This window comes from Haplochromis burtoni, unplaced genomic scaffold, assembly GCF_018398535.1.
Source record: "Haplochromis burtoni strain Fernald_Lab_line unplaced genomic scaffold, NCSU_Asbu1 Contig_43, whole genome shotgun sequence".
Lineage (NCBI taxonomy): Eukaryota > Metazoa > Chordata > Actinopteri > Cichliformes > Cichlidae > Haplochromis > Haplochromis burtoni.
This window is the reverse complement of record NW_024582404.1, coordinates 359,408-386,864: the sequence shown is the minus strand read 5'-3', so window position 1 is coordinate 386,864 and position 27,457 is coordinate 359,408. Positions and strand designations below refer to the sequence as shown.

Below are 27,457 nucleotides of genomic sequence, written 5' to 3'. Positions count from 1 at the left end.
TAATCCTGTTGCTTTACCGATTTCTTATTTTTAAAAGTAATTGCTTTATTACTTAGTTACTTTGTTTCTTTTTTTAAAAACATGATACACAACCTGAATACGTAATAAAGCAACAGACCTTTTTTTATTTTTTCTGCGTAATCGGTCATGGATTTTTTCAATGTTTTTGTCACTTTTTACAGAATCAAACTCAAAGTAATGTCAGTATTTCCAAGCTTTAAACGCTGCATGGTCGTACTCTCTCCCGCACTCCATATTATCCGTTGCTGATCTACACACGTCTGTTGCTGCCGCGGACGTTCCACGCTCATGAGACACTCTCACAAACAAAATCACAACGGTTTAGTAACGCAGTAATGTAGCCTGCTTACAGGAAAGTAACAGTAATCTAATTACCTTTTTTGCAATAGTAATCCCTTACTTTACTCGTTACTTAAAAAAGTAATGAGATTATGCGTTATTGCCTGTCTCTGGTCCACATACAGAAAGTATCATAGAAGGATTTAAGGAATCATGCTACATTTGACCTTTGACCTTTTGTTCATGGTTAATGAATTAAGAGTCAAAGTGACAAATTTAAAACTTTGTTACTTACTACCATTGTTTGGAATAGATAGGAATATAGGGAATTATATATTTTTATTTAAAGACAGCATTGTGAAGAGAAAGAGAATGACCTGCCTAGTTATTAGGAAATATACTTTACTATGATATATAATATTCATGTACTTTATTATTAAACATTTAAACAATGAGATGAATTGTACACGTGTAATATATCTGCATATCTGTATAAATAAAAAATAATTATGTCAAGTACAGTAACGTGGGTTTCAGCAGGACAAAATAAAAGCTCTTGCTCTTGTTTTTATTTCAATACAAATTTCTTAAAGAAGGACAAAGAAAAGGAAATAAATAAATACAAAATGTCACACTATTGCCCTTGAATTATTTCTAAAAACCGGACATCTGTGCAGACCACAACTAGACAGATAAGCCGATCGGATTCAGACTTAAACTAACATCAGACAGTCTCTAGAACCATTAAACATTAAACCATTAAACCATTAAACCATTAAACATCCAATATACTCAACTTCCCAGAAAGTTTTGACTTCACGTGTGAAAATAGGAATGATTTTTGCTGTGTTTTGTACCACGGTATCAGCTCAGATGTTAACCTGCATAGCAATCAGGCTATGTTTAAACAAAATGTGGCATTTTCTGCTATTCCCTGTCAGGACAAATGGAAAATGTAATTTGCTTAAATATGATGGAGCTAAAAAAAAGCTTGGTTTTCATCACTGACTGAGAATATTGGATCTGTCTCCCAGCCTGCCTGTCCTGATTATAATGATGTATAAACCTTCAGCTGAGGAGTAGATGCCAAAAGCCAGGAAGACCACAGAATTGCGCTCATTTTGCTGTCAATAGATGACATGAAGAGAGCTGATGCTGAGATGTCTTTATTTCCTCGATGCGTTGTTGGCATGTTGAATGAGTTTCTACAAGTTGTAATTTTTTTTTTTAACTTTGTGAAATTCCCTCCCCTCTGTGGTGAGAAATAACTAAATTATTCAACAAGTTAATACCTTCGCAGCGAGGTCACCTGCGGCACGAGAAATCCATTTTCATGTTATGTAATGTACCTCCGTACAATGACAGTCTGTAATGAAGTGCCTGATTTAAAATGTAACATCACCTATCGGTGAAACGAGCTTAGATTTTAGGACTCGAATGCTTTCATTTCTAGTCTTTGAAACTTGTTTCTACCCATCTAGTGTTAATTCCTTCTGGGATACAAGTTATGTATATTATGCACACACACACAAACACACATGCAGCTATTGCCCATTGTTTTTATACTAAAGATGAATTATTGTTGAATAAAGACATTTTTCAAACACATGTAAAATGTGGCCAATTGTGTTTATCGTTCCCCCCCATCTCCCCCCAGATGATGGAGGGAATTGAAAAGGAGGTGGTGGGGGGGTGAAAAGAAGAGGGTAAAGGGAATGTAGATGGGGCAAAAAGAGAGGGATAAGAGAGGGGGAAAAGAAGGCAAAAGAGAGAGGAGAGAAACCCCCAACAATCCCCTCTGAGCAAGCACCAGGCGACAGTGGATAGGAAAAACTCCTTTTAAAATGAAAGAAAGCTAAAGGAGAAACTTATGGCAGAACCAGGCTCAGGAGGGGGCAGTCAACTGCCGGGACTGGTCGGGGGGGGGTGAGGGTGAAAAAAAGGATGAAGAAGGGAGGGGGAGAGGAGTGGTGAAAATTAAGATGGAATAGAGGTGGAAGAAAACGAGGTTACATCAGGTGAGGAGCAGCAGTGTCCCCCCTCCAGAACCAGTGGAGGCGTTTTCCCTTCTTTTTCAGACACTGTTGCACGAGCAGTGTTTTCTCGAGGATGAGGGTTTTCAGCTCATCGACTGTTTCTGCGTTTTCTTTCTCAAGTTTGTTGCATCGTTTCACCATGTTTTCTAATTCTTCTTGTTTTCCTTCAAGCTTGTCTTTCAGTTCTTTAACTGTTGCCTCCTCCATTCGCTTTGCTTTGTGCATATCTGTATTTCTCTGTTCTGCTTTCTTGTGCATGTCTTCTAAATGCTGGTTTCTCTTCTGGATTTCTTGAAGTCTACGCTGCAGGTCTTCGTGTGTTTTCTGTTGTTGTTTTTGCACCTGGATTTCAGTGTTTTTGTACTTCAAATTGTTGGAAAGTTTCTCAAGTTCTGTGTTGTTTCTCAGCATTTCATTGATGCGATGCTGCATCTCTGAGCACTTTTTTCTTTTCTCCTTCCAGTACAGCTGTTTTGTACTTTGTTTCATTATACAGTTCTTGGAGTGTTTGGTTTTTCTTCTGGAGAATAAGTTTTTCTTCTTCCTGTTGTATTTTCTGTTGGTCTTTTTCTTGAAGCAACTCTTTATTTCTGTGCACTGTTTTATCGAGCTTTATTTGGAGCAATCTGTGTTTTTCCTCCATCTCTTCAAGCTTGGAGTCCTTTTGTTTCTGTTTCATTTCCATTTGCTTCTTGTCTTGAAGCAACTGTTGATTTTTGTGCAGAGTTTTCTTACGCTTTACCTGCAGCGCTTTGCATTTTTCCTCCATGCCTTGGAGTTTGCTCTGCATGTCTCTCTGCTCTATGGGCTGTTGTTTCTTGTCTTGGTGGATTTCTTTAATTTTTTTCCAGAGCTTCATCAAGCTTTTCTTGGAGCTCCTGATTCTTTTTGTCTTGGAGAGCCCATTCTTTCTCCTTTCACCTTCTTTTTCTTGAAGCTGGTAGGATCATTTTTCTAATTCAGCGCTCTTTCTCTCATTTTCTTGCGCCTGATTTGTATCAGCTACCAGTTAACTGGAAGCTGATACAAATCAGGATTTAAAACCATTTTTTTGTTTGTTTGTTTTTCTGTTTGACTCCTTGTTTTATTTAATATCACAATTTATGCGATAATATTATGGGTTTGTTAAACTGTCCGATGTGAAAATGTTGGAAAATTAAATATCACAGCTGGAAATCAATGAAAATGAAAATTCAGAAGAAGTTCTGTCCTTTTCTTCATTAATGCACATCATAGATAACTATGTAATGTGTCTGTTGCACACTTTGTATGTCAGGAATAACCATAAATGCGTTGTCTTACGAATGGCTGCATCAGGTCTTTGCATCCACAATAAGCGAGGATAACAGAACTCCTGGGAAGTTCTTGTTTTTAAGACAGTCACCTTTAGTTTCATGCTGAGTGATGCTGGATTGTTGCAGACAAACCTGATTATGTTTCCCACTGGGTTTTAATCTTCAGAGGCAACACAGAGTAAAGAGAAGCATTATTATTTCAGTTTGACTTCAGTCTCAGTTTAGTTTCATCCCCATGTAAATTTGATAAGAGCCAAATTGAGGAAACAAACTCAGTGTGTGGTCAGAAAATGCCACGGTGGCTTTCAAACACATGTCACAACAAAATATGAAGGATGAGACAACACATGGAAACATAACGGAAACAGACGCGGAAGAATTCATCTCTGAAGTTTCTCACTTTATTGAACTGGCATTTGCCCGAGACCACCAGAACTGGTGGAATGGACACCAGAATGAACACAAAGAAAATCAAAGGTAGACAAAAATCAGTCAGGAGGGATCAGGAGAGAGCAACGGTCTGCCAAGCCAGTCCCTGTTCCAGAGTTTTGTAGTTTTGCACCTGCTGTTGCTTTAATATTAAACTAACGAGGTTGAAATAGACTCACAGTGGTTTCTGCTTCTTAATTGGACAGATTTAAGTATAACCAACTTTGTGTTATGCTGTGATCATCAAGCATAACCTATTTTTTTAGCAGTGTAAAACCATCTCATACCAAAATATGAAAGATGAAATAACAAACATAATGGACGTTTTTGGGCTTAACGACTACTTGTCTCTCTTTTGTCTCTTTAGGCACCAGGATCAGCACCTTCACACAGGCTGACCTGGCATCACGCAGCATCCAGTACGTCCACAGCAGTGAAGAAGAGAAACATGCTGACCAGTTCTCCTTCACTGTGTCCGACGGGACAAATGAGGTGAATGGCAGAAGATTTTTACGATACCTGGTAGCTTAACACATTTTGAAATTCATTCATGAAGGAGGTCTTGATGCAGATATCTACTGACTACAACAGAAGCTCTGAAATGTTATATGTTCTTCCTAAAGACAAATAACTTTGTTCCCGGTTTGGCCAAGAAATAAGTCAGCAGTCCTTGTGTGTCCAAAGAGGGACCTTTAAGCTCAAGTGCAGGGAACAACCTTAAATGGTGCAGAAAACAAGCTGTTGACAGGAATTAAGAAAGAAAACCAGAAAGAGAAATGTTTTCTGATCATTTAAAAGCTTAGCTTAATTAAAAAACCTTAACGATGTCATAAAATTGAAAGATATGAAAGAAATCTAAAAATCTAACAAACTCTAAAGCTTTTATAACAGCAAGAAAGTGGCAGCTTCCTGTCCCGGTTCACCTCATGCATAAATCTGCCTCGCTAATCCGAACTAATGAGGATCACAAGGACTCGAGTAAACATGTGAAAAAGGTCATTTGGCCTTCACGCCTGGCTGACTGCAATGTGTGGAAGCTTTGTGGCCACTGTGCTAGTTGATGAAGTTGTGTAGCCCTTTTGTACTTTTGCTAACTCTGAGAAGCCTGAGAACTGAGAACTACTGCATATTTATAATCAAGTGTTTTGCTTTAAGATTAGAGGGGGGGGTATTTTAATGATACCAAAGCAGAATATTGTTCTGTCCCTGCGAGGAGATGGGATTGCTTGAGGGCATGCCAATTCTGTATTAATGCAGTTTGTGGTATTTGGGTTATGCCATCTGGGGTTAAACTTTTTCATCATAATGAGACTTTTCTATTTGCTGAATTGTTGAGAAAGTTTTCGGTGGAAAGTAGGACGTTGATGACAGGATGTATTTTTGGTGACGCATGTGTGTAACAGTTTCATCATCTTATTATTTGTTCTTTGTCATCAGGTTGCCCAGACTTTCTACATCACCATCAAGCCTGTGGACGACTCCCTGCCTCTTCTTCAGGTCCCTGGCATGAGGGTGCAGGAGGGTGTAAGAAAGACCATCACTGAGTTTGAGCTGAAAGCCACCGATGCGGACACAGAGGTAACACACTGGCTACATACGTTTTCTGCAAGTCTTTCACAGCTTTAATTACAGTATATGTGTGACATCATGATAAGAATTAGGTGTCACCTTCTGGAGAAGGAATGATGACAGAGACGCTTTGAGCACTTCAGAAGATCTTAAAGGAAAACAAAACAAAAAACTTTTCAAATGTGTAACTGAGGTCAAAATAAAGCATTCGAGCACTGATTAGTGCAGCATGCACACTCATACTTCTGCTTTAATTAAGGCTAAACGAAGGCAAATGTTGCTCTCCATCCTCTGCTGCATATATTGTTAATATATAACTCATATATTGAGTTAATAATATGTATAAAATTTATATGAAGTAATTTCGATGAGCTCTTTTGCCTTTTTCCTTCTTTAAGCATCTGATTTGCTTTATGAGCTGCACAATATAAACAGATAATATCTTTGAAGCTTGGTATGATTCGCGAACTAATTGGCATCATGTTTGGAATGATATCAAAGCAGTACAGTTACCAGTTTAGAAAATCTGAATATTTATTTTGAGATCATTACCTAAGCTGGCTAAGCAGCCGGTTTAAGGGATAATCCAACACTGTTAATCCCATAAATCTGTAATTCTCAGTAAAAACTTGAAGATTTATTTTCTACTGCTTCACTGTAGAATTTTAGAGAATAGCACCCGAAAGTGATGTTAAAGTCCGGCACTAGATAGATATTTTGAAGCTGATTCCTGAATTTGAGTTCTCACTATTTTGCATGCTTGGCTGTTTGTTGGTTGTGCAGAACAAACACGGCTCCTTATGTAGCTTCATCCTAGGGAGACATTGCAGACGATATCACTGAGCCGTCCTTCCTTTCCCTGCATTTTCCCTCCTATAACACGACCTTCCTCCAGGCGGAGTCCGTCGTCTTCAGCATCGTCCAGGCTCCTCGACATGGCACCATTGAGCGCACCATCAACGGCCAACATTACCGACAGACCAGCAGCTTCACCATGGACGACATCTACCAGAACCGCATCAGCTACAACCACGACGGCTCCAACTCGCTCAAAGACCGCTTCACCTTCACCGTGACCGACAGCACCAACCTGCTCTTCATGGTGGAGGACGACGGAAAAGAGGTGTGTGTGTGTGTGTGTGTGTGTGTGTGTGTGTGTGTGTGTGTGTGTGTGTGTGTGTGTGTGTGTATAAAAGGCACCTTCTGGAGTTTTATTACAGTGGGATGATTGAAATGGCAGAGTGAGGGCATGTCTGCGAGAGTGTGCCTGCTCTGACCTTTTGTGAATTTGTGGGTGTATTCATGTGCTTCTGTCTTTGTGAGGACAGAAGCTGGGGGCTTTTGCAAAGGGCGGACACCTCCGGAAACACAGTGAAAATATTTTTGCAAAGGACATGTTTGGAAGGACAGGCTATTTCTGTAGCATGGAAGGAGCAGCTTTATGTTTGCAGCTCATTTCATCTGAATAATATTTAGAGTCCTACAGAGCGGAGACACACAAAGTTTTGTGTTAGTAAATGTGCAGTATTTAATTATCTGCTGCCCTGAAAACTCACATAGATCCAGTGAAGGGCCACACAATGGACAGTTTACCTAAAACATGAAAAAGTGCTGTGCTGCAACACACAGGAAATCTTTGGTCCGTATGGATGTGTCACAATCTGTCACTACCTGTGCCACCCGAATGGATTGCAGGTACAGCGTAATGCTACCAGCAGTGACACTGGCAAAAAGCAGATCTAAAATCCTGTTACTGTCATTTGCACTGAAGCAGGTGAAATAGATAAACAGTGGTTTATGTTTCCTAAATGGAAACAGTAACAATTCTGAAGTAAAACCTCAAATTCGGAGCCAGCCTCTAGTGGACATCAGAGGAACTACATTTTAGCGCTTCTCTATTCTTTAGCTGAGGAGTTGCCACTTGGGCAAACAAAAGTGCAGCACACTATGTTGTCTCTAGAAATGTATTAACCCGTCGCCACTATTGAGGATTGTAAGATGGTCTGTGAGGAGGGGCTTATTCCACACGTTTGCCTTGGATGCACTTTGACATCCTTGCGAGTGTTTTGTTTTCACAGCTAGACCAGAAACCATCACACAAAGGTCCCTACAACTACAGAAGGACGAATGTGTGTGCAGTGGTAATGTCAGCTTTATGGTTATGAGCAAGCCTCAGGGTGAATCGACTCCTCTGCTTGTCAGTTTCCCCCCCTCAGCTCCACCACCTGTCATTACTAATAGCCCATATGATTAAACTGAATGACAGCGTGTAGGTATTGACATCCCCGATCGCAAACACACACTTCCCAGCCTTGGGTTTATTATCTTTCCATCACCTGGGGACATTTGGCTCGACAGCCACGCGTGCTCTGCAGCTCAGTAGATGCTTCGTGGCATTATCTCTGCTGTCGTTTCGGTTTCATTCCCACTGGAGCTGCTGTGTTATTAAATAATGTATGAGTTGCTATAAACTGTGTGGACAAGCTCAGCCTTCAAATGGCACGTGTCAAAGTTGGCCTTATTAGCCTCTCTTGTGGTGATTAGTTGCTCCCTCATGCACCTCAGACAGCAGGCGGTAACTGTGCATACTGGAGTAACTTATCTGATTCAGCCTGCCATCGCTGTTGGAAGCGGCTGAATCAATAAAGTAAAACCCAGCAGAACCTTTAAATGGTTCCTAACAACATTTTGAGCTTTCAAAACTTTGTTCAATGAGAATGATTTCAAGTGGAACCTACAGTGAAGTCTGTGCATGTCTCTAGCACAGCTTTTTGCAACCTGATATAAAGAAGAACAATTTACTCCAAAGTCTGAAGGCGTATTTTAATAGCTGGATGTCTAAGTTTAGTGTTTTTGGGCTTTCTTTGAGCTTTAAACACTTATTTAATATGTTTAAGTTTGTGTTCCTGAGCTCCAGCGTCTCCCTGTCTGTGCTCCGTCTCGTTCATGTGCTTCTGTCTCCTGTGCTTCACTGTCTGCGATCATGCTCGAGCTCGTCTCCAGAGTCAATTATCTTCTGTTTGTTTCCTGCTTCATTTTAAAGGTCAAGGATGCCTTTGAGTAGTCACTTTTTCTTAGAAAGGTTTTTAACTGAGTGAAGCGAAGTAAGCGCGTGGCAGCCATAATAAGAGCTGGTCGAATTGTCTAAATACTGAGAAAAGATGATTCAACTCACCTTCATTATCTCCTTTGGCAGGAGAAGATCCCATAATTGACAGTGATGCACCATTCGACCATCATTTAAAGCAATCAATACACAAAACTGACAAAAAGCGCTGATCATATAATTATGTGTGTTTTTCCGTTTCCATAATCTGTTGATATATTTAGAATTTTCAGGCTGTTAAACTCACAGCTGAACTCTGAACATCACACTGCTGTAATAAACTCTGCTTCATGTCGAGTTGTGTGAAGAATTACTGTAAGCGCTCTAATTCCAGATTATGAGGGTATTATGGTAATTAATCAAAGTACATTTGAGGTTTGCTATAGTTCAGTTTGTATTGGTCATGTCTGTTGTATTGCCAGACACAAGCATTATCATTAATTAAGTTTTACTTTGGATCAGCTGGGATGAGCGATACATGCAGGGGATTTTGTTTTAGTTGAGTAGAAATCCTGAACAAGGAGGAGCTCAGAAGTTTCACTGGATCAGTCGCCAGCAGGAAAACACAAGAAAGTTAGACACGCTGTACTTTTAACACTGTAGTTTTTACTACTTGTTAAAATTCACTTAAACCATGTTTGCGGTCTTTAAAAATTGTTTTTAATTTCTTTCATTTTTTGGGTTTTCCAGATAGTGACAGCCGCTCCCCAGAAGTTCAAGATAGATATCCTGCCAGTTGATGATGGAACGCCGTTAATTTTCACCAACCTGGGACTGCAGTGGCTGGAGTACATGGATAACAAGGTACGATAACGATGCAGGGACACATTTTTATTTTTCCATCTGATCATGAGTAAAATGAATGTGGGGTTTGATTAAAAGAGAACAGATCCATAAAAATGTCGAATGTCAAGGTCAAGCTCATCTTCTCGGGCACGTTCAACTGTCCAATGTAATCTCTTAGAGAGAAGAAATGATTGAACAAAAATGCCACAAACCTGCTGTTACGTTACCAGTAAGACTGATGTTTACATCCTCAGCATCAGTGGCAGACTGGTCTGCTTTGTGACTGGAGATGATGAAGTAAATGACCTCCCTCAGACAATAAGCACACGCAGTTTCACTTGCATTCTATTACATACGCACACCAGAGGAGAGATGACCATATGCATGACAGGCAAAAACAAGGCTTGAGACTACATGTTCATATGATCCATAAAGTTTCAAAAACTAAGTTTAAGGATGTTAAAGATGTCTGTAATGTTTTGACACACTGAAGAGATCCAGTGCACGTGTCAGAGGTGAGAGTAGAGGAAGACATCGATTCCAGGGAGTAATGTGGGAGAAACCGCAGCCCAGAGGTGTGCAAGAACAAAAGGTCTTTAATTCATTAAACTTTTTACCCCACAGCTGTAAAAAGCCGATACGACACGCAGGCAGTTGGCATGGATGCCCAGATTTGTGAATACGATGACTTGAAGATGAACCAGTTTTGGGTTTTCAAATTGATACCATAGATACCTCTAGTACTATTCACGCAAAAATCAGTGACCTTGATCTCAAGGTCAAGGTCTGACGCCGAGTCTTGTGACTCGAGAATGCATCACAGTGTGTGGTGTGGAATTACGCTCTGTCAGAAATTTAGCTTGACTATCTGAGCGTGGCTGCTGCTGCTACTAACCAGCAAACCGAAATGCAGCATGTAGCGGTGCACTGATTGAGGGGACACTGACCCCTCTGTAAAAAAACTGGCACACACCAAAACAAATTTGGACAGCAGAAGCCGCTGATGTGTGCTGTAGCTTCTGACTGAAGTGAGGAGATGGACAGAAATAGCCAAAGATTTAGATTTCAGGTAGTGGGCATTTGCTATTGTACACACTACATGCATAAAACCTGGTGTCCTTCCCATATTTATTAAATCCAGGTCCCACAGTGGTGATAATAAATTCTGCAGAAATCCAAGTTAGTAGGCATTTAGGAAACAAATCTAATTAAACTATTTGTGATGTTTAATAGCCGTAAAGTGAGAACAGCGGACACTGAAGAGAACTTTTTCTAATTTATTACCTTTAATTGGACACCAGCAGAGGACGGAAACATCAGGATAATTCAGACGTGTTTAAATGAGCTGCGTGTTTGCTCAGCAGAACTCTCTCTGAGCAAATTATGTTTTAAAAAGTGCCAGCACACCCTGCTCTGCCTGAATATTCTCCAGCAGAGTAAATGTGTCTGTGTGAAGTGCGAAGGAGAAGCTCCATCACTGTTTGTTCTGAAATTAGCCCCTCCACCTCCACCTGCTGGCTTGCACACCTCATCGCAATGCAGCGCACAGGTTTGTTTGGTAGGCACTGTAAATATGTCACATCGTTCATTTATTCTCAGCCTGTGCTGTGTTTGCGCTGCAGGTAATTAAGTCCTGGGTGTTTTATCACTGAGCCAAATTATCATACTGTTACACTCCAGTATCTTCTCCTGAGTGCTGGAGGGGAAGGCAAAACCTGACCATTACCAATTGATCATATAGGCAGGAGACCTTTGGTCAAAGAAAATTATTCCATCTGAACTCATTAATATTTGGAGGTGCAGCTGTGTTCTGGGATATCCTACACTTCCATGTGCAAACATGGATCGCCTGAGGTTGAGAAAGGAGCAAGAAGGTGGTCCCATGATAGTGCAGTTTTTGTTATGGCCTGCAGGGGGAGGCAATTTCAAAACAATTTCTTACTGAGTTTCATTTAATACAGGGGTGTCGAACTCTAGGCCTCGAGGGCCGGTGTCCTGCAGGTTTTAGATATCACCTTGGGTCAACACACCTGAATCAAATGATTAGTTCATTAGCAAGTTTCTGGAGAACTTCAAGACATGTTGAGGAGGTCATTTATCCATTTAAATCAGCTGTGTTGGATCAAGGAAACATCTAAAACCTGTAGGACACCGGCCCTCGAGGCCTGGAGTTCGACACCTGTGATTTAATACAACACGATGTTTCGGTTGCTAATTGTGGTCCTCTTTAGTCATTTAGGTGAAGCGGGGCATGCATTACAGCATCGTTGCCCTGCCTCTAACTTAGGAGCGTGCAATCAAAATGTGGAAAGTGTTCAGAGTTATAAATATCTCACTTTTGATTCAAAGCTGATTTTCAAAGCAAACTGTGAAGCTGTGTGCAGGAAGGAGCACCAGCAGCTCTCGTGTTTAAGAAGGCTTTCTTGTGTCCACATTGATAAAACCATGATGGTTTTATTTCTTCGTGCTTTTATTGAATCTGTTTTGTCCTTTTAGTTGTTGTGGTTTGGATAGTTATCTGAAAAGAGCAGAAACTCTGTCATATTGTTAAGTGGTCTAACAGGTTGACTGATGAACCACAGCTGAAGTTCCCTGTCCACCAGACAGTTGCAGCGGTTGGCTGGTTTCATTTTTCTTTACACAGTGAGATTCGTTATTCTTCCTCCCAGACAAAGGCTTCTGGTCCCAAACTGTAAAACGACAAGGTTTAAAAAGTCACTTTTGTGGATTACATGATGGCCAAATTAGTATTTTAAATTTTTGTTGTCAGTATCTTTTTTGTTTTCTGTTGTTTCTTCAATTCAAGAGAACAAATCTACCTACGGTTAAAAATAAAATAACCTGAACCTGAAAATGTTCAAATCAAGGATTTCTAGAACTGTAGTTCCCAACCCAGCGTCCACGTAGAAGTTACTGGCAAATCTAAAAAGAAGGTTGGTTGCAAAGTAGTTTGCAGAAGAAACGGCGTAAAAAAAACACAGCTGATATGAACTTTGTTTGTTGGATACATTGAAACGTATTTGTAATAATCATAAATGAAACAAACTTTAAAATATACGAAACACACCAAAAAACATTTTAAGCCATCGCATCACCTTCTGTGGTGATGTTCCAGATGTGCATGCTGGTGGTTTTAAACTTTGGAAAACTTGTAAAGACAACGTAGAGATCAGTCTAAAGTCCTTCATCCAACTAAGAGTCAAATAACAACAGTTTGGATGCTAATCTGTACTTAAGTGGGGAGATCAGTGTGTACAATAGCATTTCCCAATAATTTATCCAAACTCACTGGAACAATTAGTGAGTTTATAACCCACATAAACCAGATGCTGTCCATTAACAGAATAGAAAAGTTTAACTACTTTGCCCTTCAGAGGAGGGGCTCTTCAACATTTTGTTGGCTGAATGTCAATGTCGAGATCAGATACAGAAGCAAACACGTTTTTTAGTTGGTGTTGTGATGTTGGATATGCTGATTTCTGTTTTTTGAGCCAGTAGTGAAGCGACGCTTCTTAACAGCTGTATTTTTGCTATGATAGCTACATCAGGGAAGCTGAAATTGAAAAGAAAAGCTTCCTGCTCAGCTGAATCACAGTGTGACATTGTGAATGAAATCCCCAGTAATGAATTCTTGCACTGTGAGATCATTTCTGTGCGGTGAAAACTGAAAAACAGGAAATTTGAGTCAATCCTGTCTGATGTCTGTCAGGCCACCAATCTGATCACCAAGAGGGAGCTGCTGACCATGGACCCGGACACAGATGATGGACAGCTGGTTTATGAGATCACCACAGAGCCAAAGCACGGCTTCCTGGAGAGCAAACTGAAACCTGGGAACCCCATTACCACATTCACACAAGGTACCGAAGCTCTCTCTGTTGCCTTTATATTTACAGCAGTAACAGTTTAACTTATTAGACAACCCATCCCTCTTAACTTCTCCTCCTCAGACAGCTTCAATCCTTGTCCAAAAAAAGACTCAGTTCATCAAATTTATCCCGAGAGTCTGTATTTATAGTGGTGACACTTTTGCAACTCTCTGTGGCATGTTGGAACCAATCAGGGCCAAATCCTGATTGGTCCAGAAGCTGATATCCACACAATTGTGCTTATCCACTAAAGTGTTCTCAAAGGTCATCTCATTTTGAGCATTTTGAGCATTGTGGAGCACCAATTCAAGGCAAATGTGATAGCTAAGTCCGTCAGAGATCAGCAAATTAAAAAAATTTTGAGTCATAGCTAAAACTTTTGGCTTTGACTGCATGAAACTGCATTTTTATCAGCATAGGTACAGAATTAAAAAAATTGCAAGAAGCAGAAGAATTTTTCTTTTAACAGTAAATCTTTTTTTTTACTCCCAGAAATATCAATATAAATTATTTATGGGATTCTCAACATTCCCCACCACACTCAAGAGTGCGACAGTGGACAAAAACAAACTAACAGAAAAGTGAACTGTGTCCACATTCGTCCCCTGGGGTCATATTTTTTACTGTTTTCCTTTGAATAAAGACGTTTGTTTGACCATGAGCACAGTTTACCTTGGAAGCAGTGATCTGATTGCTGATCTACCAATAATTTTAATTTAACTGAATTTTATATCAAAGAAAATTTCCATCAGCTCAACACAGGTTGAGCAAAAGAGTGGGTGCAGTTTTGCTTTTCCCCTCCTCCTGTGAGCTTTGATGTTTTTTTACTTTTCCTGCTTCAAATATTCATAAAAAATTAGGATAATTTTCCTTTTTTGTGTCATACTGAATACTAATAAACCATGTACTACATGTGCATTTTAAAAACTCACATCAATGGGCTGATAGTGTACGATATTAAAAGGAAATGAAGGCTACTTTTTGATATGCAGGATGGTTATCTTATCAGGTTAGTGTGGGATCACCGCAGTCATAGTTTGGATATACTGTGTACAACTGCAGTTAGTGCCAGTTTACGTTTCCAAATCAAACCCTTATGACTCTTTAAAATGAAGCCATGGCTTTCTGACTCCCTTCAAGTTCAATCTTTTTTCTCTTCTGAGATAGTTTCATTTGAAGGACTTTTTAATGCCTGAGGATTAGCTATGCCTCAGAGCAGTTGGGACTCACATATTGGAAACCCGCTGCTCCTGGGCTTTCCTTCTAAACTCCCTCAGCAGATGACATAAACCACAAAGACTTCTCTATCAGTGTATAGAGAGCCACCTGTTTCCTTCACTGCACCAGTTCAGTGTTGCATCGGTGCCCTCTTCTGTTCATCCCGCATCCTTCGTGCCGCTGCAGAGAAAACTCGGTGCCTGTTGGAAGGTAGAGGAGGGGAAAACAAAAGACTCCGTCACATTTTGCCTTCACAGTGAGAAGGAGGGACAAAAGCTTGACCCCACATTCTTCGCTCTGATCATTTCTCCGCTGAACGACACCACCTATCTGCTGTATTTCCCGTTGCACACGTTTACTCAGCTAATTTGCAGTTTAAATCAGCAGTGCTCTCATTATGAGCCTGCTTATGTTCACCTCAAGGCTGCAGACGAGGATCAGTGTCAGCCTGCTGTTGTAAAATGTTGATCCTCCAGGCTGCAGAGAGCAAGTATAAACAGCCACTTTGATGTGTCGCATGCTCAATTTGAAGCTTGTAAACATCATTTTCTTAATGATAATAAATTTCCAATAAGTGAAATAACCCTTAGCCTGAGCGCGAGAGATGGAGGCAATATGAATAAATAAAACAGATGAGATTTCTAGTAATCAACATCATCCCGACTGTGAGCATTTGCTCCCATATTCTGCCAAATGCTTGTACGCAATCTAAAAATTATGTTTGAGATATTACTATTCTGGATATTAATGCATAATTTAGTACTGTCTTCATCTCTGTGGTGTTTATGCTGAGCTTCCTGAAGGTCATTTGGCCAATTTTGAAGCAGCTGGGCTCACATCTAAGTTTTTCCTTTTCTACAACCTTCTGTGGAAGGTGTAAATGAGCAGAAACCCAGAGCCAATAATAACTTTCACATTCATTTCCAGGCTATTTTATTTCTCCAAGTACTGTGAATTGGCCCAAGGCTGCAAATTATGGAAGTGATATTTTCCAAGAAATGCCTTCTTTGCAAAAGATTTTCACTATTAAGATTCAATCAGTCTTTTTTGGGTGTCCCCCTCCTCACAGTAAATTTGTGTGCAAGCATAAAAATCAGCACTAATTGTCTTTAAAGACCATCGTGTGAATTTGGCTCTCCTGCTGATTTAAAAACCTGCTGCAGTGCTTTGTGACATTTCTGGCATATTTAAAACATTATTTTCAGCACATTTTGAACCCGTGTGGTCGTTTTTGACTGACTCCCATCAGACCTGATCTGAGTCAGTTCACTTCTTAGTACTGGCATTGTATTAAAATTGAGTCTGAATGGCTAAAATAATTATGTTCATCTCCTTCTGAGGCAGCGTTGAGCTCATCTTTAGGGTGAGGCTCTAAGACATCCAGCGGGATCTCACCTGGGTATCTTTCCTTTAGAGATTATCAGTGCACACCTAACTGAAAGGAAATTATAAGCAAGACCCAGAAACCAGAGAGCTTATACTTTATGTCTCATCTGGCCTGAGATCTCCTTGGGATCCTCTGGAGGATCAGAAAAGCATTGCTAGGTGGAAGAAAACATGACGGTAACACAGTAATAAATCGAGCCAAACAGCTACTGAAACATGAACTGATTGAAACATAAAAAACAATTGGTAGACATGAATGAACTGATGAAGAAGCATTAATAGAAGCACTAATACTAAAAACCCCAAACAGAGAAATAAATTTAGACTAATGTGGCTTTTTTTCTTTGTAGCCGATATCAATCTGGGTCTGATCCGGTACGTGCTTCATCAGGAGAACGTCCAGGAAACCATGGACAACTTCAAGTTCCTGGTCAAAGACAGCAAACCAAATGTGGTCAGTGACAATGTCTTCCACATCCAGTGGTCCCTCATCAGCTTTGAGCACAAAAGGTCTGCACCATTTCAAAGAAATATACATATTTTATAACGATTACCCGTTGGACACCCACCCTTTTAACTTCCTACTTCTTCTAATGGCACCACAGCTACAATGTGAGTGAGAAGGCCGGCACAGTGGCGGTGACCGTGAAGCGAACCGGTAATCTCAACCAGTACGCCATCGTGCTCTGCCGCACTGAACAGGGCAGCGCCACCTCCACGAGCAGCGTCGGATCCAGACCTGGACAGCAGGACTACGTGGAATATGCTGGGCAGGTAGAAACTCGATATTCCACGTTTAAAAAATGAACATTTCTCTTTTAATTGATTTTATTTCTCTCCTGTGAGTTTGTGTTCTTCATTTAGTCTGGAAACCAGTAAATGCTGCTAAAATCTTATTTATCTTTGTAACAACAAAATAATCCAAGGTTAGGTCTTACTTTCCTGTTCATGAACTTGTGGACCACAGCATCAAGCATAAAAACAGATCCACAGCTTCGAGCAGTTTTTGACCTTAACATCTTGGGAGTAACGTGAACCTGGAATCTTTTTGCATTTTCATCAGTTTTAAGTGGAGTGCAACAGGAACGTAATGTTTGTACTACAAACATCCTATTTCAGAGGAAGAAAATCAGTGGTCCTAATATGGAACCCTGAGGTACTCCTTTGTGTACATGGAGGTTTGAGGAGGAAAAAGATTCAGTAAAGTGGGCACACTTTTGCTTTACTTGACATTCAGTGACGTGTATCATCTATAACTAGCCTATGTTAAGTTAAGGTTTTGTAATCACTTCTTTAATGCCTCCTTCTCATTGTTTTCCAGGTGCAGTTTGATGAGCGTGAGGACACAAAGGTGTGCACTATAGTCATTAACGACGACAAGGTGTTTGAGGGGATCGAGAGCTTCCATGTGGAGCTCAGCATGCCCGTGTACGCGCTGCTGGGTGGAAACACGCGCGCTGTCGTCAACATCAACGACACAGAAGACGAACCCACTTTGCAGTTTGACAAGAAGATTTACCACGTCAATGAAAGCTCAGGCTTAATCCATGCTCCCATTGAAAGGAAAGGTACACACTGCAGAGGAGTTTCTAACATTTCATGTTCCACGAATGTTTCATAAGAATTTTCTCATAATTTCTTTCTTTTCATTTTCACTTTAGTTCCTGCACACACTGTGTGACCTTGTTGTCTCTCTTCATTTCTGCTCAGGTGATACCTCCAGCACAGTCTCTGCTCTCTGCTACACCGTAGCCAAGTCAGCACAGGGCAGCAGCCTCCACGCTCTGGAGTCCGGCTCTGACTACAAGAGCCGCGGCATGACCACCGACAACCGAGTGATCTTCGGTCCTGGAGTCAGCATGTCCACCTGTGATGTTAAGCTCATCGATGACAGCGAGTACGAACTGTCCGAGGAGTTCGAGCTGGTGCTTTCAGACGCCTCCGATAACGCACGCATGGGCGACGTGTCGGTGGCCAAGGTCATTATTGATGGACCCAACGATGCATCGACTGTTTCTCTTGGAAACGCCACGTTTACTTTCAGCGAAGATGCTGGTATGAGCCTTTTTCGTGCATCCACCAGCGTAATGTCTTTATGAATTCATATTTCTTATTGCGTAATTAAATTAAATTAAAGTTAAAAAAATTAAATGTTTCAAACGGCTAATAGCTTCCGATAAAAAACTAGTGCACTGGTAGCTAGCACTTCACAATAATCATTAGCAATGAATGATAGATTAGTAGTTAATTAAACTTTAGTTACACATATTTATTATTAGCATTCTAACTAGTAGTAATCATTTTTTTGACTCTATAAATGATCTATAAACAAACATTAATGTTAGTATGATAGATATTTTAAGAGTGTAAGAGTTGGCACTTGGGTTGGCATAAAACCTGTGAACCCACTCACTGCGTAGTTTCACTTTCATCACAAATAATAACAAATAAAAAACCCAACTAGGCTTCAAGGAAACTTAAAGAAGTCCAGACGCTTTTCTTTCCAAGCCCCTTAGACTACGATGACCTGGATGACTGAGAACCTTCACAGACAAACTTTTATCACGTGTGAATGTTGGAGATGATCACTGCTCCACTCTCCAGAAACACTGAGAGGTTATGCAGCCAAAATGGAAGCTAGTGCCCGAGTTGAAAATTAAGCAAATAAATATAAAGTACAGGTGTAACTAGTTAAAAACAGCACAAAGCCAAAGTACATTTAAAACAACACAGTCAAGGTACAGTCTAAATAATACAGACTGACAGAGTGGCATGGCAGCTCAAAGCAGCTCTGAATAATAAGCTCTGCTTTGCTGCTCATTTTAAGCTGGTGGTGTGATTGATGGTGCGGCTTGATTGAAGCAGGGACTGGTGTACCAGAACAATCAAGCACAGTGACAGTCTGGGAGCTGGGAGCTGGAAGAGATGGCAGAAAGCGGAAGTAGAAGCTCCAGTCCTGGACAGGGCCTAAACAGGCTACGAAACACAAGCAGATATAAAATAGAAGAGAGAAGGCCACTTTAGGATCATGTTAGGACTTAGTGGAAGACTGGTGTCACTGGTTTCACTGGTAATCCATCTGCATATCCTGGCAGCAGCTTTAAATGAAGCCTTTGAAACCTTAATCAAACAACAATAACGTCTAAGGTCATCGTTAAGAAATACATAATGTAAAATATAAAATGTTATATGCAATGTCATCAGAACATAATTTTTATCATCAGTACGTCATGAATAATTTATAAAATAATTATTTGATACACATTTATTACCATACATTATAATATTAGGTGTTTGTACACATGACAGTATTTACAATGATTTAATATTTTAAAAAATTACATAATTTATAAGTAATGGTTATATTTTCTTTATTACTTTTTTATATGAGTTGTTTGAAGTGATGCCTATTCTTATAGCTCTCCATTAGGAATTTAGGGCATTTCCAATAGTTGTTAGAAAGTAGTCTTTGTATGGGAGGTTTCATAATGGATACATTTAATGATATTAGTGTAACCAGTTTACGTGCATCATGTTTTGTGGAAACATTTCTCATCGTCAGTTAGATCACTGCACTCTGTGATATTTTACTTGTTTCATTTATTTAGGAACATTGGACGTGTTTTGGAGCATGACACAGAATAGATTGTTTCCTCTCTTATAATTAGCATCACTGACAGCTACACTGCGCCTCATCTTTCTGCTGAACTTCTTCCACTTCTTTCTTTTTCTCCTTCTTCTCGCTGGCGTAGCTTTGATCTTTGATACAAAGGTATCTTCCCCACAGTGTTGAACAGACAGTATTATTAGTTGCAGCTAAAAGAAGCTGCGAGATTCAGTTTCTGTGTCACTTTGTTCTTAGATCAGGATTTAAATTACTTTCTATGTAAAGATCAAAACAACTTTGTAAATTAGAGTTATTAATATCTTATAACCCCTCAAACACACAGCAACTTCCCACATTTCACATTTTTTTACCTTGCATTTCACTTTTCCCTCTCTCAGGCACAATTGAAATACCAGTGCTGCGTCATGGCAGCGACCTGTCCTCGCTGACCTCTGTGTGGTGCGCCACCCGACCTTCAGACCCTCCGTCAGCCAGCCCCGGGGTCGACTACATTCCCAGCTCCAAGAAAGTGGAATTCAAACCTGGAAAAACTGACGAGGTAAGGACAGAGAACCCAGCACAGATGTCACAGTTATGTTATCGTCCCAAACAAAAACACTTGAGCCAGCTGTGCAATGGGCTATCATATAATTGATAAACAGGATGGAGGACAGTCGGGGATGCTGGGTTAAAAAAGCAGCTTGTAGACTGTGAGCAGATAAAACAGCTTGAACTGGATACGCTGTATGAAGTTTTGCCTCTGGGATGCGTAGAACGGTGTCAGCACTTGTACACAGCTGGATCTGAGTTAATTCTTCAACACTGACATCTTTACATACAGTAGATGAACATTTTTTTTATAACATCATCAGCCGAGCTCACCAAGTTTCTACTGCAGCTACCAGGAAGGTGTTTTTATTCCTCGATAAATAACAGATTCACCCGTATAACCCTTGCAAATCATTTGATCTGACCTCCCTTTTTTAAACAGACGTGCAGTTTAACCATCATGGATGACATCCAGAACCCGTCCATCGAGGGGTCTGAGTCCTTCGTGGTGTTCCTCAGTTCTCCTCAGGGTGCTGTCCTCCAAGAGCCCTATGAAGCCAACGTCATCATCGCGGACACGTTCCAGGACAGTACGTCCTCACAGAACAATCGCAGGCTTTAATACACGTGTGTCATGTCAAACACCCTTCATTGACCAGATGTTGCTCGCTCTCTCTCAGTTCCTAACATGCAGTTTGAGAAGAGCTCCTACACCGCGAAGGAGAAGGATAACCTTCTCCACATCCCCATCATCCGGACCGGCGACCTCTCCTTCAAGTCATCGGTGCGCTGTTTCACCCGGACCATGTCCGCCATGGTGATGGACGACTTTGAGGAGAGAAGGAATGCAGATGAGTCGCGCATCACTTTCCTCAAAGGAGAGAAGGTAAAATGTTGAGTCAAAATGTGACCTGATGTTTGTGTCCTTGTTCTCAGACTCTGCTCATCAGGGTGCTTCGATTGTGCATTTTCCAGGTGAAAAACTGCACAGTTCACATCATTGACGACTCAGTGTTCGAGCCTGAGGAGGAGTTTCAGGTGCATCTCGGTACACCGCTCAGTGACCACTGGAGCGGCGCCATGGTGGGAGCCAATGATATTGTCACTGTAACCATCACCAATGATGAAGATGGTAAGCTGGCGCTTGATCGCCATGTGATTCACATTAAACAGGATTTACTGATATGCTGTCAGAGAATAATGATCGTTTTATATCATAAAAAGAGCTACATATATACATTTTACATCCTTTATCTGATACTAACATGAAAGAAGCTGAGGACTTTTATTTTGAAAAAACATTCCCACTTTTTTTTTTTTTTTTGGGGGGGGAATATTGAAATGGTTCCTGAACAAAACTCTCAAAACTAAGTTGTGAATTACTGGGTGATGGGTTTATTTAGATTTAATAACCAATGAAAACGTCGTCACCATTCCTTTTGTTTCCTGTTGACTGCATATTTGAGGTATATCATAGTCTACTTGCATTTTTTGAACTATGCGTCACTAATTTTTTCGAGTGTGTGACCCCTCAGCCTAATTGCTGATGTTAGAATAACTGAAGCCTGGTATGGATAAAATATCCTGAGTATGTTGAACTTGCTCCTGATTTCCAAACTAATTTTAAGATAATGTTCCTCGTTTTTACTTTTGGTCAACTTCTTTTTTTTGTGTGTCCCGTTTGGATCTTTAGCCATCAGAATTGTTGTCTTAAGACCAAGAAAGATGCCGAGCGGATTTATTTTACCAAGTGGATCATCATGGCCTTGCCATATTGGTCCATTTGATTGACCTTTATTATAATTATGAATTTATTTTATTTTCAGTTGCTACAAACGGGACAGACATGACTGGGGGATAGGACAGGGAGAAAGAATGAAAGAAAGAGAGGGAGAGAAAGAAAACCAGAGGGGAGAAGAGACGGTGAGAAAGGGGGGGGGAAAGAAAGAAAAACAAACAAAACACCTGGATCACCTGTATGGAGAAAAAAAAAACAGAAGAGAAAGCAAACAAAAAGGAGCAACATAATAAAAAACAGCACCATCACAATAAACTAGCTAGCAGTAGATAACAGTAGATACTAAATATTAAACGATATTGTGCAGCACGCAAGATAGACAGCACACAATGTGCTTTGAGGCAGCAGCCAAGAAAGCTGTAGTCCGCGTCTGTGAACACCCGTGTGTACACCTGTGTGGATCAGCATGCTTGTATTCCAAAGGTCAACTTTTGGTCAACTTCAACAAATAATGTTTAAAAATCCTCCCGAAGCACAGATGTATGTGACACGAACTGATTCCCTGACAGGCTCATTTTTAATTATCGCCTGGTGCCTGATGTTTGTATTTATTTATTTCCATCAAAAAAAAAAGAAAACGAGTAAAACCTTAATGGAGGTGGGTTTTATTATACCGCTGTTCTATAAGTTTTAATTGGATGCACCTGTTATTTTGGAAGCTGATTAAAAGTTTTATATGTGCAAATGATTGACAGTCAGACTTCTCCCGTTCCTCCAGCTCCCACCATTGAGTTCGAGCAGGCGTCCTTTCAGGTGAGAGAGCCTCCCGGTCCAGATGGCATCGAAGTGCTCAACATCAAAGTGATCCGCAGAGGAGATCTGGACCGAACGTCCAAGATCCGTTGCAGCACCCGGGATGGATCGGCCCAATCTGGAGTCGACTACAATCCCAAGAGTCGTGTACTTAAATTCACCCCGGGTAAGTGCTGAAAATGCTCCTTGTTGGGACTTGGGAAGAGTGTTAGTGGGATGATTTTACTGGGAGTAAATATGTTTGTTTTTTTCTCCATAGGCATGGACCACATCCTCTTTAAAGTGGAGATTTTGTCCAATGAGGACAGAGAGTGGCACGAGTCCTTCTCATTGGTCCTTGGGCCTGATGACCCAGTGGAGGCAGTGCTTGGGGAGATCACAATGGCCACAGTGACCATTCTGGATCAGGAGGCGGCAGGAAGTCTCATCCTACCTGCCACGCCTATTGTAAGGAACCTTGGAGGAAACATGAAGCAGGAGCAGTAGAATAGAAGAAGTGGAGGATATGTTCAGCCTTTAGGAGAACTTTAGCATTCAGCTGAGAACTTAATCTTTTGTCTATTTTCTGCAGCACTTAGAGAACCTGTCACTTGAAACGTCTCCACTCCTGGCAAAAGCACATCTCTCCCCTAATACATATTCAGAGAACTCCAAAAAAGCAGCAGCAAACGTGGGCAGCATTTTCCCTCAGGCACTTGTTTATAGGCTTTTACATTTCTTATGCATTTACCAGAACCACTTGCAATGAATATATCTATTCAGCTGCCATTAAAATATTATATGGTGGGTGATTTTACCCCAAACGACTTTTTAGGAGGAATCTCATCTCATACTGTGTTTTGTACGCCAGCCCCTTGAAATGTAAAAGCTGAACTCCTCTCATTTACACGATCTCCCACCCTCCTTCCTGCTCAGGTGGTCTCTCTCGCTGACTACGATCATGTCCAGGAGGTGATCAAAGAGGGCAGCAAGAAGACTCCCTCTCCAGGTTACCCTCTGGTGTGTGTCACCCCCTGTGACCCTCATTACCCCAAGTACTCTGTGATGAAGGAGCGCTGTGAGGAGGCGGGAATCAACCAGACCCAAGTTCACTTCTCGTGGGAAGTGGCGGCTCCCACTGACACCAGCGGCGCCCGATCCCCCTTTGAGACGGTCACAGATACAACCCCGTATACTAGCGTCAACCATATGGTGAGTTAAACTAAGGAGTCAAATAAATCTGAAATTAAGAGGCGAATACATTAGGTTGTTATTTAATAGGATTTATTGGCAGTAAGACAATAAAATTATGTTTAAAATTTTCCCCTGTGTGTGGAAACTCTCACGTCTCTCAGGTTCTGGACAGCATTTATTTCAGCCGGCGCTTCCACGTTCGCTGCGTGGCTCAGGCCAGAGACAAAGCTGGACACCTGGGAACACCGCTGAGGAGCAACATCGCCACCATCGGCACAGAGGGCTCCATCTGCCACACACCCGTCACCACGGGCACCGCCAGAGGCTTCCAGGCTCAATCCTTCATCGCCACACTCAAATACTTAGACGTCAAGCACAAAGAGCACCCCAACCGGTCCGTAGCGGCTTTTTAAACCAGACAAGCATCTTCACCAAGAGTTTATGCTAATTTCTGCTCTTCTCTGTATGTCCCGGTTTAGGATCCACATCTCAGTCCAGATCCCCCATCAGGATGGAATGCTCCCCCTGGTTTCCACCATGCCGCTGCACAACCTTCACTTCCTGCTGTCAGAGTCGATCTACAGGCAGCAGCACGTCTGCTCCAACCTGGTCACCCTCAAAGACCTTCAGGGGATCGCCGGTCAGTCACACAAACACAGACCTCCTCACAGCTGGAAATTTCATCTTCAGGAGGCTGCAGTGTGATTAGATCCACATTTGAACCATTTACAGTATCTAGGGCTCACGTTTGAATTACCACCATATTAAAATTCTTTAATTTTCTGCTGCAGTCAGCTTCATCTTCTCGTGGTTTAATATTTTACAGGCAGCCAATTTTAATCAATGCTTGCAAGATTTCCTGATCGATTTAAAAAATTATTATTAAACCAGACGTGTAGTTTTCTAACTTTTCTTTGACAACACTCTTCCTCAGAGTCGGGCTTCCTCGATGATGTATCGTATGACAGCATCTCTCTGGGGCCCGGCTACGACCGCCCCTACCAGTTCAACCCCAACGTCCGCGAGGGCAAGAGCCTCCAGTTCTATAAGCACCTCAACCTGAAGAGCTGCATCTGGACCTTCGATGCCTACTACGACATGACAGAACTCATCGACGTGTGCGGGGGCTCAGTCACCGCGGACTTCCAGGTGCGTAGGACGCTCAAAGGCAGAGCTTTTAAAACAGTCGCTCTTCACAATGTTTTCAGTCTTCTTGATAAATTGAATCAGTTGTTATGGAAGAGTTATTTATGTGTGCAAAAACAAAAATATTTGATTTTAAAAATCAATTATAAAACTCAGTGGCAGCAAAGGTGAAGAAGGTGAAATGGGGGAGATAGAGGGGAAAAAAGGTTACTCATAAAGGAATCTAAAAGCATAACACAAAAACAAGAAGAGTACAAGAAGACCGCTGGGAGCAGAAAACAGATGTCTTGACTAAGGAAAGACAAAACTATCCCCAGACTGCACATCATCGACTTCTCTCCTCACGTCTTAGTCCCTCCCTCCAGAGACCCAAGTGAAGGAGGCGAGCAAGCGATACGAGGAGAGAATGCAACGTGCATTTACTTGTTGATTAGGAGCTTCATTTTCAGTAACCTATGACATTTCACACAGCTGCCAGTGCAGCTGTAGTTTGGTTTTTATATTTAAATGGAAAAACACCCCTGCAGAGGACACACCTGTGCATTCTTGATCGTTTAAACCCATATCATTCTCAATAAAACATAGAAAACACATCGCATGTTTAAATTGACACATTTCACTATGTTATGGAAATCTTTAGCTCATTTTGATTTTGATGTCAGCAACACACCTCGAAAAAGTTGAGACAGGAGCAACAGAAGGCTGGGAAGTGATTTTGGTTTGCTGGCAACATGTCAGTAACAGACTGGGTGTAAAAAGAACATCACAGGACGTTTCTAATGAGTAAAGATGGGCAGAGGTTCAACAATCTGCAAGAAAAACCTCCCAAAAAACTGTGGAACAATTTTCATAATTTCCTCAATATAAAACTGCAAGCACATTGAATATCATCATCTACAGTTCATACTATTAAAAGATTTAAAGAAGTCTCTGTGTGCACAAATGCAGGTTAAAGCACTTCGATGGGTTTATATTTCTCCTCAGCCCTCAACGTCGGACTGATTGATTTTCAGGTTACAGGCGGGAGAACAGAGGAGATGAGGAGGCACAGATAAAGGCATTTGACATGAGAAAGGTCTAAAATATGCACAGGAGTGATTGCAGGATAGGGTACATGTAGACAGCCCCAGAACCTGGGACCGTGACTGTGTTGGGATGTGGACGTCCATCATGTAATCATAGTGCATCTATTTGATGGTGAAATAATGCTCTGTACTGTGTGTAAAGTCCTCACAAACAGAAGAAAGTTCTCTGTGACCCTCTGAGAGAATTAACATTAAAGGCTGCTGCTATTCTTCCAGGTTCGGGACTCTGCTCAGTCCTTCCTGACGGTGCAGGTTCCTCTCTATGTCTCCTACATCTACGTCACAGCCCCGAGAGGCTGGGCGTCTCTGGAGCATCACACCGAGATGGAGTTCTCTTTCTTCTATGACACCGTGCTCTGGAGGACAGGTCAGGAGTTTATGTCTATGAACTCTGCACACCTTATTATTGTCCACAGTCCTGGATGTAAACATATAGCGGGATGTGTTTTGGTTTCACATTGTAGTTTTGCTTTCATTGTGCAGGGTAACAATGTTTATTTCCTTTCTGAAAAATGGGATAAGGATGAAAATGCAGTGTAGAAATAAATCATTTAAGATCCATTTTTGGAATGGAGGGATTTGACTGTTTCAAAGTATCCAAGTTCTTATTCAAGAAATTATTAGTGATGTACTTCTGCTCTAATTTAGGTTTTCTTTGGCTGGCTTTTCATGTCTGCAGGTATCCAGACTGACAGCGTCCTCTCAGCCAGACTGCAGATCATCAGGATCTATATCAGGGAAGACGGTCGGCTGGTAATTGAGTTTAAAACTCACGCCAAATTCAGAGGTCAGTCCACAAACACACGTTCTAAGAGCACTGCATAGAATTATTATGTCTGCCTTAATATTGTTATTGATACAAGAAATGGAAGCTAATGAGAGAGCAGTCTGTGATCGAGGTAAATCAATGTAAATCCATCTTTTATTACAGCAATATATGAGGAGGCCACAGAGAGAGGAAATTAAACTGACAATTTAAGGTTTTCAGTTTTATCCCACAGTTCTACACAGTTCTAGCCTTTATGGTCAAACATTTGTTATTTTTAAATTTAGCTTCAGGTTTTCGCTGTGCCCTATTGCCAGTCTTGGCAGCCGGGGGTCAGGCCGACAGGGCCTCCGCTCCTGGCCGCCACCCGGCACACAATGCACCCGACCCCTATGGCGCCTCCTGCGGGTGGTGGGCCTGCGGGAGGATGGGCCCATGTCTCCTCTTCGGGCTGTGCCCGGCCGGACCCCATGGACTAAGGCCCGGCCACCAGTCGAACCTCGGATACAGGAGGAACAATGCGGTTTTCGTCCTGGTCGCGGAACACTGGACCAGCTCTTTATCCTCTCCAGGATACTTGAGGGTG

The 27,457-nt window shown here is 41.4% G+C and overlaps 1 protein-coding gene across 1 annotated transcript in view; it reads left to right on the top strand.

Moving 5' to 3' along the window:
- fras1 (Fraser extracellular matrix complex subunit 1) overlaps positions 1-27,457 on the top strand; it is a gene marked incomplete in the record, with an annotated part of 341,960 nt that overhangs the window by 298,691 nt on the left and 15,812 nt on the right. Inside the window, 21 exon segments of the mRNA XM_042220097.1 lie at positions 4,428-4,552; positions 5,498-5,638; positions 6,525-6,752; positions 9,426-9,539; positions 13,231-13,381; positions 16,345-16,504; positions 16,600-16,768; positions 17,316-17,562; positions 17,705-18,049; positions 20,000-20,160; positions 20,593-20,740; positions 20,831-21,036; positions 21,126-21,282; positions 22,667-22,867; positions 22,961-23,148; positions 23,617-23,892; positions 24,036-24,268; positions 24,354-24,514; positions 24,809-25,023; positions 26,322-26,472; positions 26,785-26,896. Coding sequence (XP_042076031.1) covers positions 4,428-4,552; positions 5,498-5,638; positions 6,525-6,752; positions 9,426-9,539; positions 13,231-13,381; positions 16,345-16,504; positions 16,600-16,768; positions 17,316-17,562; positions 17,705-18,049; positions 20,000-20,160; positions 20,593-20,740; positions 20,831-21,036; positions 21,126-21,282; positions 22,667-22,867; positions 22,961-23,148; positions 23,617-23,892; positions 24,036-24,268; positions 24,354-24,514; positions 24,809-25,023; positions 26,322-26,472; positions 26,785-26,896 — 3,889 coding nt within the window.